This window comes from Sciurus carolinensis, chromosome 16, assembly GCF_902686445.1.
Source record: "Sciurus carolinensis chromosome 16, mSciCar1.2, whole genome shotgun sequence".
In the NCBI taxonomy this organism is placed as follows: Eukaryota; Metazoa; Chordata; class Mammalia; order Rodentia; family Sciuridae; genus Sciurus; species Sciurus carolinensis.
The window spans coordinates 43,704,598-43,717,200 of NC_062228.1; the positions used below are offsets into that span (position 1 = coordinate 43,704,598).

The following is a 12,603-nucleotide window of genomic DNA, read 5'->3' on the forward strand; positions in this document are numbered from 1 at the left end:
GGAAGACCAAAACCTAAGGCTTGGGGGTGCCCAGAATTAATAAAATCAAGGAAAGAGTACAAATATAACACACCAATTAAGAAAAACTGGAGAAAAAAATCAGGAACTACAGAACACGATTGCATTGGGCATTGACTGTTATGAGAAAGTACAAGTAGTTATGAGATCATAAAACTGACAGCCTGGGGGCTGGGGAGATAGCTCAGTCGGCAGAGTGCTTGCCTTGCATGCAAAAGGCCCTGGGTTCGATCCCCAGCACTGCAAAAAAACAAACAAAAAAAAACCTGACAGCCTCATCTAATCTTGGGTGGGCACAGAGATAAAAGGAGGACTCCAGGCAGCAGGCACAGCTGTGCAAAGGCCTGGAAGCAAGAAGAGAGCCTGAGGACAGGATAGCTCAGTCTGCCACAGAGGGGTGTGGTGAGAAGGAAATACGTTAGTCATCTCCAAAAGATTTATCATCAGCCAAGCCCAGGTTCAGACCTGGTCCTGCCACCCTCTGTGACCCTGCCTTTCAGAGCCTCCATTTCCTCTCCTGTTACATCTTGACTCATACAAAAGGCTTGCATAGCAGTTGCCTTGGCCTAGCCCCAGCAAGCCCTCAGGAGGGATTAGCTGCAACTGCAGTCTTGTGTTCTGTGATCTTGTTATTTGAACTATTATCATATTAATTATATTATTGAAGAGTCACTGCATAAAGGTAGTGGTTAAGGATACAGACTAGGGAGCCTGGCTACTTGGGTTTAACCTCAGTTTATTTATCTGTAAAATGGGGATCATAAATAGTATCCATCCCACAGGACTGTAGTGAGGACAAACAAGCTACTACACATACAGTGCTTAGGAGAGTGTCAGTTGTCTGTCTTTGTCAGTATTATTTAAGGATGAGCAAGAGTCAACCAGCTGCAGGATCCAGTTGGGCTCTAGGTTGCTGAACAGCATGGGCACACACAGCATAACGGCTGTCATTACTTAATTCTGATAGGGGCCTATGGTGGCGGTTGGGGGTAGAGGGGTTGGGGGGACACATGTTCCCATTTCACAGATGAATTGATTGTTCAGAGACATTGAGTTAGTTTTGGGGTTGCACAGTTATTATAGGTATTGTGGGGCACAATTTAAGAACAGACTAATCACCACTGAGAAGTCCATATTTGAGTCTTTATTAGACGTTGGCTGTCTCACACAATGCCCAAAATTGAGAGAACAGCCCTGAGCATGGGGGTGCAGGGGTTTACAAAGGCAAAACCACAAGAACAATTGAGGCACATGTAGGTCAGAAAAGACCTTGTTGAGACAGATACTTTGATTACACAAGAGAATCGTTTTGACTGTACATTTCTCATCATTTTTGTTATACATCAGGGCCACAGTCAGAGATGTGGGAAGGTCCTACTGTACTGTCAACATAGATAGAGCTTCAGGACACATAGTGGAGTCAGGTCAGAACAAAATGGCATTACTTTGACTCTTTTCCATTTCAATAGGGATGAGCCTGAATTTAAATTGAAACTTAGCCTTCAGGGGAAAGGCTAAGTGCCAGATAACCAAATTGCTGAGGAACCCAGAAAATAACTGGGCGAGCATAAGGTGGCGGTCCAAATTGTAGGGCAAAAAGGCCCCTAAAGGGGGCATCAACCAGCCGCACTATCACATGCCAGTAATCCCACAGACTTGGGAAGCTGAGGCAGGAGGATCCAAGTTCCAGGCCAGCCTCAGCAACTTAGGGAGACCCTAGTAAAAAAATAAAAAGGGCTGGGGATGTAGCTCAGTAGTAGAGCCCCCCCCTGGGTTCAATTCCCAATACAAAAGAAAAAAAAAAAAAAGTAACATCAGCTATACTCTCAATATATCTCCCCTCGTCAGGGTCCTGGGAACATATGAACTCAGAAAACAGGCCGAGGTCACAGGACTTCCTGTATCCAAGGCTTTCTTTAGAGACTGGAAGACTGAAGGCGACACTTTAGGGTCGTTCACGAAAAACAAAAAAATAATGGAGACCCATGATTCGGCTGCAAAAAGGCACAGGGTGGCATTTGTAGGCGGCGAAAAATGCAGTTTGACCACAATCCGGAATGCGGCAGGGGCCTGAAAAATCCATTCTGCCTTAGCCTTTGCAACAGTTGCACGTGTCTGTCCCCAGCTTGTGAGCCAAACAAAACTGGGGGCCTCTCGGTGCTGTTTGTCGCGAAAAAGTCTTGGGAATGACCGGAAGCCGCAACTGTCGCTAAGCGAAGTTACGCCTCTGGCCGAAAACTCACACGACACTAGTAACGTCACTTTGGAGCTCCGGTTAATTTTCGCAGGAGCAGAGAAATAAGACTTTGCACCTGTCTGGGCGGGGCTCGAACCTCCGGCGCCGGAACCGTGCGAGGCGGAGTCACACCACCCGCAGCCCGTTACGCGCGGGCGGGGCCGCCGCGCGCAGGCGCAGTTTCAATGCCGGGTCTAGGACCGCGCGGATGACGGCTTGGCCTTTGCAGTGTCTACCCTAAAGCTGGTGCCTGAGTCACCCGCCCCGCCCTCCGGAGCCGGACGCAGCGGGAGGCCCGAGAGCAGCAGACCACAGACCGCCCGACCGCCGGACGTGTAAGTGAGGCGGTGACCGCCGGGCCCAGACTCCCCCCATATCCCGAAATCCCGAGCTCGGCAGCCCCCAGACCCAGCGAGACCCTAAAGACCCGGCTTCAGGGGTCCGAGAACCCATTATCCCAGATTCGAACCCCTAGGCCTGATCAATCCTCATTTTCCCGTCCGGGGGACTCCTCCCCATCCTCGGTTTCATGATCTATAATACAAGCCCATAGATTTGAGATGCACCCTTAAATTCTTCCTTGGGACGCCCAGAACCACGATCTTAGACCCATGCCTCCAGTTTCAGTGGGAATCTTGTTATCCCGGGCCTCTAGGACTCACAGCTCTGACTTCGGTCTAGAACCCTCAGACAGGGCGGTGACATTGTAGTCCCTCTGCCGAGAGTACCCAAAGGCACAAACCCACATTCGGAATTCCCTAAACCCCGCCCAGGGGGCCTACAGGCCTAGGATCTCCGATCCGCGAGCCTGACTCGCCAAAGACCCCCAGGTTCAATTCTGGGGCTCGCGACCTCAGATTCGAGCGCCCAGACACATCGATACGCCTTGCACCACATGGGGACCCCCTCTGGAGAACCGTGGGCAGACCTGTGCCCATTCCCTTAACGATGCCAATACATGCATTCAATCCAAAGTCCCTCAAGCTCGACAGGTGCCTTTCAGACCCGGGGTTTCAAACCTGATCCTTCCTCCCTACCCCGCCCTCCGTCAGAAGCCCAGACCACTAGCCGTGGTATCTGCCCCCACCCCGAGGCCTCAGATTCTTCTACGTCTGCAGCCGGAAATGCTTCTTTTTGTGGAAGAGGGCGGACTCAGGGGCGAAGCAGCTACTGTCCCCCTTTTCCCCTTCAGGAGTCAGTCGCAGCCATGTTTCTGGTTAACTCGTTCCTGAAAGGCGGCGGCGGCGGAGGAGGAGGCGGCGGGGGCCTGGGTGGGGGCCTGGGAAATGTGCTCGGAGGCCTGATCAGCGGCGCGGGGGGCGGCGGCGGCGGCGGCGGCGGAGGAGGAGGAGGAGGTGGAGGCGGAGGAGGTGGAACCGCCATGCGCATCTTGGGCGGAGTCATTAGCGCCATCAGGTGAGGCGGGGCCTGGAGGGGCGTGGTCCAGCACCGACAGAATAGGAGAGACCTGGAGAGCGGCGGGGGCGCCTGAATTAGGAGGGGCTGTTCTTGGCAGGAGACTGCCCAAGGGGAGGACACTAATAAGGCTGGCGTCAGCTTGTGGGGGCGGGGCTTGACGTGGACGTCATCTCCTTGTGCTTGCCAATAAATAAATGTGGGCTCTCAGGGGGCCGGGCCGGTGTATGGAAGGGGTGGGGCTTAATGAACTAGGCGCAGCTTTTATTGGCTAATCTTGAGATTAACGTTCTAGAGGAAAAGCCAGTGAGTCTGGATGACACTTAATAGGGGCAGTACTTGACCTAGGTAAAATCTGCAGTCCTAGGTGAGTTAGTTGGCCCAGGAGAGGCCAAGGCCTAATGGGATAGGGGAAAAGACCAAGAAGGAGCTACTGATGCCTAATTAGCCTTCATCAACAAGCAGTGATCTCTCAAAGGGATAGGGACTAAGGGATCTAAGTTAGGATGTTGGGAAAAGCAGACATTCAGGAAGGGGAGCGATGGGGAAGGGTCCTAAGAAGATGGGACCTGAGGAGGATTAAACCCTGGGAAGCTTGGGCAGAGCCTTTGTGAAGTGAGTCTTGGAAGGGGTGTTGTGTATGGAGTGGATAGGATTTCGGGTTGATAATTGAGTGGGACCAAGATGATTCTGAAATCTACCATTGGATGGATATGCCTTGGCAGGAATGGATTCTACCATGGGGGTGGGACTGTGGGATGTGGTTGGCCTGATGAAGTGAGAGGCAGAACCAGAGCCATGTGGAGGGGCAGGTGAAGACAGGGAAAGATGAAGAGGGAAGGAACCAGGTAAGGCGGGTGGAAGGCTGGGATTTCGGGGGTTGGCGTTGGAGATTCTGAGGGCACTGCCCGTTGGAGGCCCCTCCCCCTTCCGCACTAACTCCTCCTTGTCTCCTCTTAGCGAGGCGGCTGCACAGTACAATCCCGAACCTCCGGTAAGCGGCCCTCCACGACCAGAGAACCCTCTTCTCGGCTTTTTCCTTCCCTGCTCCTATAAATAAGACTCCCCTCCCCCTCTTATGAAATTGCTCTGCCATTAAGTCCCTCCCTTGCCATGTCCCCAAACAGCCATGGGTTTCAGCTATGCCACATATTCTTCCTGTTCACTAACCACCCCTTATCCTCTGATCTTCAGACTGCCTGACCCACTCACTTTCTCATCTGCAGTGCTTGGGTATGGGGAACCAAGGTACCCTTCCCATATCTGCTCTGAGATCTTCTCCCTCTGCAGCCCCCGCGCACCCATTACTCCAACATTGAGGCCAACGAGAGTGAAGAGGTCCGGCAGTTCCGGAAACTCTTTGCCCAACTGGCTGGAGATGTAAGTAATTTGGGGACCCTGGCTCTATCCTAATCCTTCATGTCTTCTCTTGGACTCTTCTTGTACCATATATTTGTGACAATTCCAAAGTTCCTGTTCCCCTTCATAACCCATCCAGACCCCTTTCAGTCTTCCCCTAACCTGCCCCTAATTTCTGCCCTCAGGATATGGAGGTCAGTGCCACGGAACTCATGAACATTCTCAACAAGATTGTGACCCGCCGTGAGTGTCCAGGGTCAAGGCATGGTTTAGAGGCATAGGTGCTGGGGTGTCTGTGGTCTCTGGCCTCTGACCTTCAACTTGTTCCCACAGACCCTGATTTGAAAACTGATGGTTTTGGCATTGACACATGTCGCAGCATGGTGGCTGTGATGGATGTATCCTTTTGGACACAGTCTAGGGAAGGACCTGGGTGAAGAAGGAATTTCCCTTTTTTTTTCCCCTTCCTTTCTCTCTCTCTCCCTCTCCCCCTCCCCCCCCCTCACTCCCTCTCCCCCTCCCCTCTCTCTTCCTCCCACCTCCCTCCCTATCTTCCTCCCTCCCACCCTTTCTTTTTTTCTTGAACCCAGGGATTAGTTACCACTGAGCTTCATCCCCAGCCTTTTGTATTTTTTATTTTGAGACAGAGTCTTGCTAAGCTGCTTTGAGCCTCACTAAGTTGTCGAGGCTGGCCTTGAATTTATAGTCACCCTTCCTCAGCCTCCTGAGTTGCTGAAATTACAGATGTGTACCACCAGGCCTGGCTTAAGGAGAATTTTCTGAGAGTGTGTTTGGGACAGCTGGGTAGCTTTCATACCCAAAGACATGAACATGCATATATCGGAAAACACACCCACCTAGAGACCCACGTGGGAACAGTGGCCAGGCACAGGAATGTGCAATAAATAACATCAGGTAGCACAGCTGGCACTTACTTAAGTTAATGGTCTATACCTTCACAGACACCCTAATGGATAGGAATATCACTATACCATGTTTTATAAGTAAGGAAACTGAGGATCAAAAAGAAGCAGACATTTGAAGTTATAAAGACGAGTAAATGGGAGGATATGAATTTGGACACAGGTCTTTTGAGCTTGAGAATCCAAGCTTATAACACCTACATGTGCATAAATTCACAGCACATACCATACAGCACATGTAATGTGGTGTATGAAGGAACATACACAGGAGCACATGTGGGCTAGGGATGTAGCTTCAGTGGTACAGTGCTGCTCTACCATACATGAAACCCTGGTTCAATCCCCAGCACTACAAGAACACACACAGAATATCTGACCACACATGGGCCAGTCGCTAGCTGATCTTGGATACAGGCACACCTAGAATATAGGGCAATACAGATGCACGAACACATGTCATGATCACTCTTGTGTTCCATAGGGTGAAACAATCCCAGCTCTACTCCTTAGCAGGTTGTTGACCCTCTTTGTGCCTCACTGTCCCTGCCTGCAAAATGGGAATGGTGGCCAGGCACAAGAATGTGCATCTGTAAGCCCAGCTACACCGGAGGCCGAGGCAGGAAGATTGTAAATTCAAGACCAGTCTCAGCAATTTAGTGAGACTACGACTCGAAATTTAAAAAATAAAGGACTGGGGATGTAGTTCAGTGGTAAAGCTTTCCTGGGGCTCAATCCCCAGTACCCCCCCAGCAAAAAAAAAAAAAAAAGAGTGATAACTGACACTGGAGTTACATGCATAAGATTTAGCACAGTGCACAGCATATAGCATATAGTATGTGGTCTGTACACATTAACTTTTACTGTGATCTTATTCTAATTTTTCAGTTTTGAATCTGTTTTCTTCTCTGGAAGTAATCCAGGTAGGGCTGGTGTTCTGAGGACTTAGTGAGAAAAGTGATGTTCCTGAATAGCTTACTACAGTATCTGGAATATACTAAGTAATTTAGTAAGTATTGGCCATTGTTGTTATTTGAGAATTTATTAAATGCCAGGCCCTGAACTAAGGGCTTTGTATCAATATCTCATTTAGCTTTTGATTTGTGTGTGTGTTACTGGGGAATGAACCTAGGGCCTCACACCTGCTTGGCAAGTGCTCTACCACTGAGCTACATTCCTAACAGGTACTTGTTATAACCTTATTTCCTTAAAATTTTAGGATTTTAAGACACTTGCTTTTTGTTTTGGTACTGGAGATTGAACCCAGGGGCACTTTACCATTGGACTACATCCCCAGTCCTTTTTTAATATTTTGAGACAAGGTCTTGCTAAGTTACTGAGTGTCTTGCTAAATTGCTGAGGCTAGCCTTGAACTCATGATCCTCCTGCCTCAACCTCTGAGTTGGCGGGATTATAGGCATGCACCACCATGCGTGGCTACACTCCTATTTTTTACATGTCCTAACATTTATGAAATTGTTACTATGTAAAATTTTATAAACAAGGCACAGTTGAACACACCTATAATCCCAATGACTCAGGAGGTGGAGGTAGGAGGATCACAAATTCAGATTAGCCTGGGCAACTTAGGGAGACCCTGTCTCAAAATTTTAAAGGCTGGGATGTAGCTCATGCATGCCTGGCATGCATGAGGCCCTGGGTCTCAGTACCGGGGAAGAAATGGGGTGTGGGGTGCTGGGGATATGCATCAGTGGTCTGTCTAGTGCTTGCCTACATACATGAGGAGGGGCATAGGAACTGAGGTGGCTGTGATCTCTGGCCTCTGACTTTCAACCTGTCATCCCACAGACCCTGATCTGAAAACCCATGGTTTTGGCAATAACATGCCATAGCATGGTGTCAATCATGTATACAAATGAGGACTTAATTCTTTTTAGATGAAGAACTCGTAGTTTGAAGAAGCATGATGTAACTTCCCATGGTTATATTTAAAGAGAGTCTTGGGGATATAGCTCAGTAGTGAAGTGCCCTTGGGTCCAATCCCTAGTACCACACACACAAAAAGAAAGATGTGTTGATAAAATGAAAAATGAAACCATATCCCATGTGACATGATGGGTGTTGAATGGGAGCTGGCATTTTAGTCCAGGTTCCCGAGTTTGTAATATTGTTGTGTGTCTAGTGCATACCGTATGCATATCTGTACAGCTGTCACAGTATTCTTAACAACCTCCTGCCAGAGTGACACCACAGGCAAGCTGGGTTTTGAGGAATTTAAGTACCTGTGGAACAACATTAAAAAGTGGCAGGTGAGTGGCAGTCTTTGAAATTCCTAGCACCCAAGACCCTCAAGCCTTGGAAGCACTATGCCCCATGATGCTCAGTCAGACCCTGTCCTCTCTCCACAGGCCATATACAAACAGTTTGACTTTGACCGATCAGGGACCATCTGCAGCAGTGAACTCCCAGGGGCCTTTGAGGCAGCAGGTGGGGCAACCAGGGACGTGGTGGTGTTGGGGTGGGATTGATGAGGCAGCCCCCACTGTGCTGGTGGCTGAATCCTGGGAATTAGAGTAGGTTGGGTCACGTGGCCTCCGTACCTAAGAGACTGACCCGTTCTCAGGGTTTCACCTGAATGAGCATCTCTACAACATGATCATCCGGCGCTACTCTGATGAGGGAGGAAACATGGATTTTGACAACTTCATCAGCTGCTTGGTCAGGCTGGATGCCATGTTCCGTGAGTGACATCTCAGCTCTCTTTCCAGGAGATTTGTCCAAACTCTGTTGTCCAAGGTTTCTTCTAAGCCTGACCTTGAGGTTGGCAGTGCTAGGGGCATAACAGTGTCAGAAACAGCCCTGTTCCCTTATGAAGCTTACAGTCCACTAGTAGGCCACAAGCAGTACCAGCTGAGACTAGTTAGAGTGATCAGGATTATGAGGGGCAGCTCAGAGGAGAGTGTGGTCAGATTGTGCTTGGGGAAGCCCCAGGGGGGCTGTTCAGAAAGAGGAGTCACCTGATGCAGCCCAAGGGGTCAGGGAGGCCTCCCTGGAGGGAGGGCACGTGTGAGATAAGACGTGAGGGATGAGGAAACATGAACATAGTAAGGGTGCAGGGAGCAGTGTTGCAAGCCAAGGAAACAGTCTATGTAAAGCCTTGAAAGGAAAGAGAAAATGGTGCTCTGGGCGCTTTTTTGGTGGACTCTTGGTTCAAAGCATACTGAATGGGGGCTGAGGAGGCGCAGGAGTGGGAGGGTCCATAGGAAGTAGGGACTAGGTCATGAGGTCTTGCTTTTTGTTTTTTCTTTTTCTTGGTGTTGGGGATCAAACCTAGGACCTTGCACATGCTAAGTACATGCTTTACCACTGAGCTACACCCCCAGCCTTTATGAGTATTAATATACTGAATCCTTAAGACAACCTGGAGAAATAGAAATTACTGTCTTCATTTTGTAGAGGACGAACCTAGGGTTCAGGGAGGCAAAATTGTGTGATTACAGCCATTCAGCTAGGAAGTGGGAAAGTTGGAATTTGAACTTAAGTCTGTCTGAGATCTGAACTGAATAGAGTGAGAGGAGGCAGGAACGATGAGCATGGTCAGGTTGTGCAGGGTGGTGAATGCCAAGTCCTGGGGTGCTCAGACTCCACCATTGGCACTGGAGAGCCTTGACAAGTTTTAGGCAGGAGAGGGACTGGCTCAGGTTTGGCTTTAAGAAGATCCCTTGGCCTCCCAAGAGCCCAGGGTAGACAGTACATTAAGAATTGAAGGAGGCTGGGTGCAGTGACACATGCCTGTAATCCCAGTGGGAGGCCATGGCAGGAGGATCATGAACTCAAAGCCAATCTCAGCAATTTAGCGAAGCCCTAGGCAACTTAGCGGGACTGTTGCAAAATAAAAAATAAAAGGGCTGAGAATGTGGCTCACTGGTTAAGCGCCCCTGGGTTCAATTCCTGGTACTAAAAAAAAAAAAGTTGAAAGAGGAAAAGTGGAAGATAGTGGGAGTGGACAATAGGGCATTTAATGTCCTAAGTTACTATGAGAAGGCCCAAACTAGGTGCAGTGGGGCACACTTCTAATCCCAGCTACCGAGGAGGCTGAGGCAGAAGGATCTCAAGTTGAGATCATCCTGGGCAACTTAGTAAGACCCTGTCTCAAAATAAGATATAAAAGACTAAGTGTAGTTTTTTTTTTTTTTTTCAATTGTAAACAAATGGGATACATGTTGTTTGTAAGTGTAGTTTATCTCAGTGGTAGAGAGCTCTTGGTACTCACCAAAAAAAAAAAAAAAGAGAGAGAAAGTTCAAGAGATGCCCTGGATTTTCCAGCAAGAAGACGAGTGGTAACGGTGATGAGTGCAGTGTCCAAGACACACAAAATGTAGATGCCTGACTGGTGACAGCTGTGAGTGATGGGAGTGACAGTATAGGCACCTCTTTGCATCAGTTTGACTATAGGTGGGAACCTAGAGTCAGTTCCAGTAGTGGGGATCACACCAGATTTTAGGGGTAGAAATTGAAGTCTGAGAGCCTCCCCAGTATCCTGTTGGTGGAGACTGGAGAGAATGGAGCATAGAAGTTAGTGGGAGGCTTGGGATTCCAGTCCCAATTTCTTTCCTCTCTTGTTTTGTGACCTGGAGCATGTCACTTCACTTCTCTGCACCTCATTTTTAAATGACAATCACTCAGCCTGATGGTACATGATTGGGGAGACTAAGGAAGGAGGATTGCAAGTTTGAGGCCCACCTGGGCAACGTACGGAGTCCCTACCTTTAAAAAAAAAAAAAAAAAAAAAAAAAAGCATTGGGGATGCAGCTCAGTGGTAGAGTGTCCCTGGACTCAATCTCTAATACCAAAAAAAAGAAAAGAAAAGAAAAAAGAAAACCGGTTCTCACAGAATTGGATTCAATGAGTTAATATGTGGAAAACACTTTACACAGCATTTGGCACAGAGTAAATGTGTGAGCTATTACTTTTTCATCATGGTCCCATTTAACAGTATATCATTCTCCAGGGCTGGGGCTGGGGCTCAGTGGTAGGGCACTTGCCTCGCACATGTGAGGCACTGGATTCGATCCTCAGCACCACATAAAAATAATAAATAAAGAAATTACATCCATAAAAAAAAAAAAAAAAAGAAAGAAAAAGAAATTACATCCATAAAAAAAAAATAGTATATCATTATTCTAATCCCTCCAGCCCCAATACAAAAACATTCTTTCTCCTCCAGGTGCCTTCAAATCACTTGACAAAGATGGCACTGGACAAATCCAGGTGAACATCCAAGAGGTAAGAACCCCCTTCTTGGGGTGTGGGTACTTGGAGAGACTCTGTCCTCAGCACTGTGTACCTGCTCAGAACTCTGGCCCCCTCTATCCTACTTCCTAACAATCCCTAGGTGAGGGCAGAGAAGAGGGTCTGGTATTCTGGGGTTCCCTGCTCCTCACTTTGTGCCTTCCTCTCTCCAGTGGCTACAGCTGACTATGTATTCCTGAATGGGAACCCTAGACCTGCCCCCTCACCGCCTCGCCACAGGAGCCACCACGGACCTTGGTTTCTGCCAAGGCCGATCCTGTCTGCAGTCACTTCTTCATAGGTCCTGCTACCCACAGACCTTTCCTTCACCCAGTCCTTGAAACCCAGTTTCTTAGTCAATAACCAGGGCCCATCATGCTCCAATATGCTGTACCCTGAGTGTTACCCTGACTCTAAGACGTTCTAGCACGTTCAGCCCAAGGGTCGCCCCACCCCTGCCACACCCCTCTCGTACACTCTCCATTACCTCTCTCCTGTACCTGTGCCGAGCCAAATATTCAGGTGGCTTCCATGCCCCAAGGCCCTGTCTCAGTTCTGAGATCACTGCAGTTCTCACATGCCCTGGCACACTCATTCAAGTTACCACCGAAGCAGCCAAATAAACTCCAGGCCATTGCAGGCCTGCACACCCCAGTGCCTTCGCCTGTACTCTGCTCACAGCCTGCTAGGCCCAGGAGGAAATAAATGTGTTCCAGTTGCTGCTCCCTATGTGATCTGTCTCCTGTTCTGGGAGTTTAGGGGTGGCTTGGGCTCTGGGGAAGAGAAAGAGTGGGTTAGGAGTCTAGCTCCATGCCTAGCCTCAAGATCTGTATATCTCCTAATCCTTTTCTCCTCTGCATCTTTTTCTCATTCTGGGTTCTAGTCACTCTGTAACCGGGTTCTTGCTGAGAATCCCACACAGGTCCTGTGGAGCCTGAGACTGAGACCCAAAAGCCCAGGTAGTCTCCACTTCTCCTTCCAGAGCCTGAGCTTGTAGGAGGTCTCAGTGCCACTCCTAATTCTGTTCCCCAGGGTCATGTTTGCTCCTCTTTCAGCTTTGTTCTTTGAGCCAGTTTCTGTCATCACTTCCCCCTGCCTCTTACGATGTCATTGGTTATACTCAGTGGCTTCCTTTCTCAGTGGGTCTCTGCAGGGGGAGGGGCTGCATCTGGGTTACAAAGCCTCTGTCCCACTCAAGGGTACCATTCCAGGTCCCCAAACCTGAAAGGGCAGCCTAGGGTGCTCTCTGAAGTCTTCGGCAAATAGCTGAGAAGCAGTAACATCCTGGTCCAGCATGAGGGACCAAGGGCCAGGGTAATGGACTCTCCACAGGACAGACATGGGAGGATGGGCTGGGACACACACACACACACACACACACACACACACACACACAGAGGC

General features: G+C 49.1%; 1 protein-coding gene across 1 annotated transcript; it reads left to right on the forward strand.

Annotated features, from left to right (window-relative positions):
- Positions 1 to 2,443: 2,443 nt before the first annotated feature.
- On the forward strand, positions 2,444 to 11,931 carry Capns1 (calpain small subunit 1). Its single transcript, XM_047527649.1, has 11 exons — positions 2,444 to 2,589; positions 3,447 to 3,670; positions 4,631 to 4,664; positions 4,961 to 5,050; positions 5,215 to 5,272; positions 5,363 to 5,427; positions 8,151 to 8,219; positions 8,319 to 8,397; positions 8,534 to 8,650; positions 11,138 to 11,196; positions 11,376 to 11,931. The coding sequence occupies exons 2-11, from the start codon at positions 3,462 to 3,464 to the stop codon at positions 11,400 to 11,402; spliced, it is 807 nt and encodes a 268-aa protein (XP_047383605.1). The 5' UTR covers positions 2,444 to 2,589; positions 3,447 to 3,461; the 3' UTR covers positions 11,403 to 11,931.
- Positions 11,932 to 12,603: the final 672 nt, after the last annotated feature.

Bases quoted from the DNA above. Each gene is read 5' to 3' on its own strand.
- Capns1 (XM_047527649.1), top strand. From the start codon at position 3,462: ATGTTTCTGGTTAACTCGTTCCTGAAAGGCGGCGGCGGCGGAGGAGGA. The intron at 4,665-4,960 runs GTAAGCGGCCCT...CTCCCTCTGCAG, and splicing joins AGTACAATCCCGAACCTCCG to CCCCCGCGCACCCATTACTC. The intron at 5,273-5,362 runs GTGAGTGTCCAG...TTGTTCCCACAG, and splicing joins CAACAAGATTGTGACCCGCC to ACCCTGATTTGAAAACTGAT.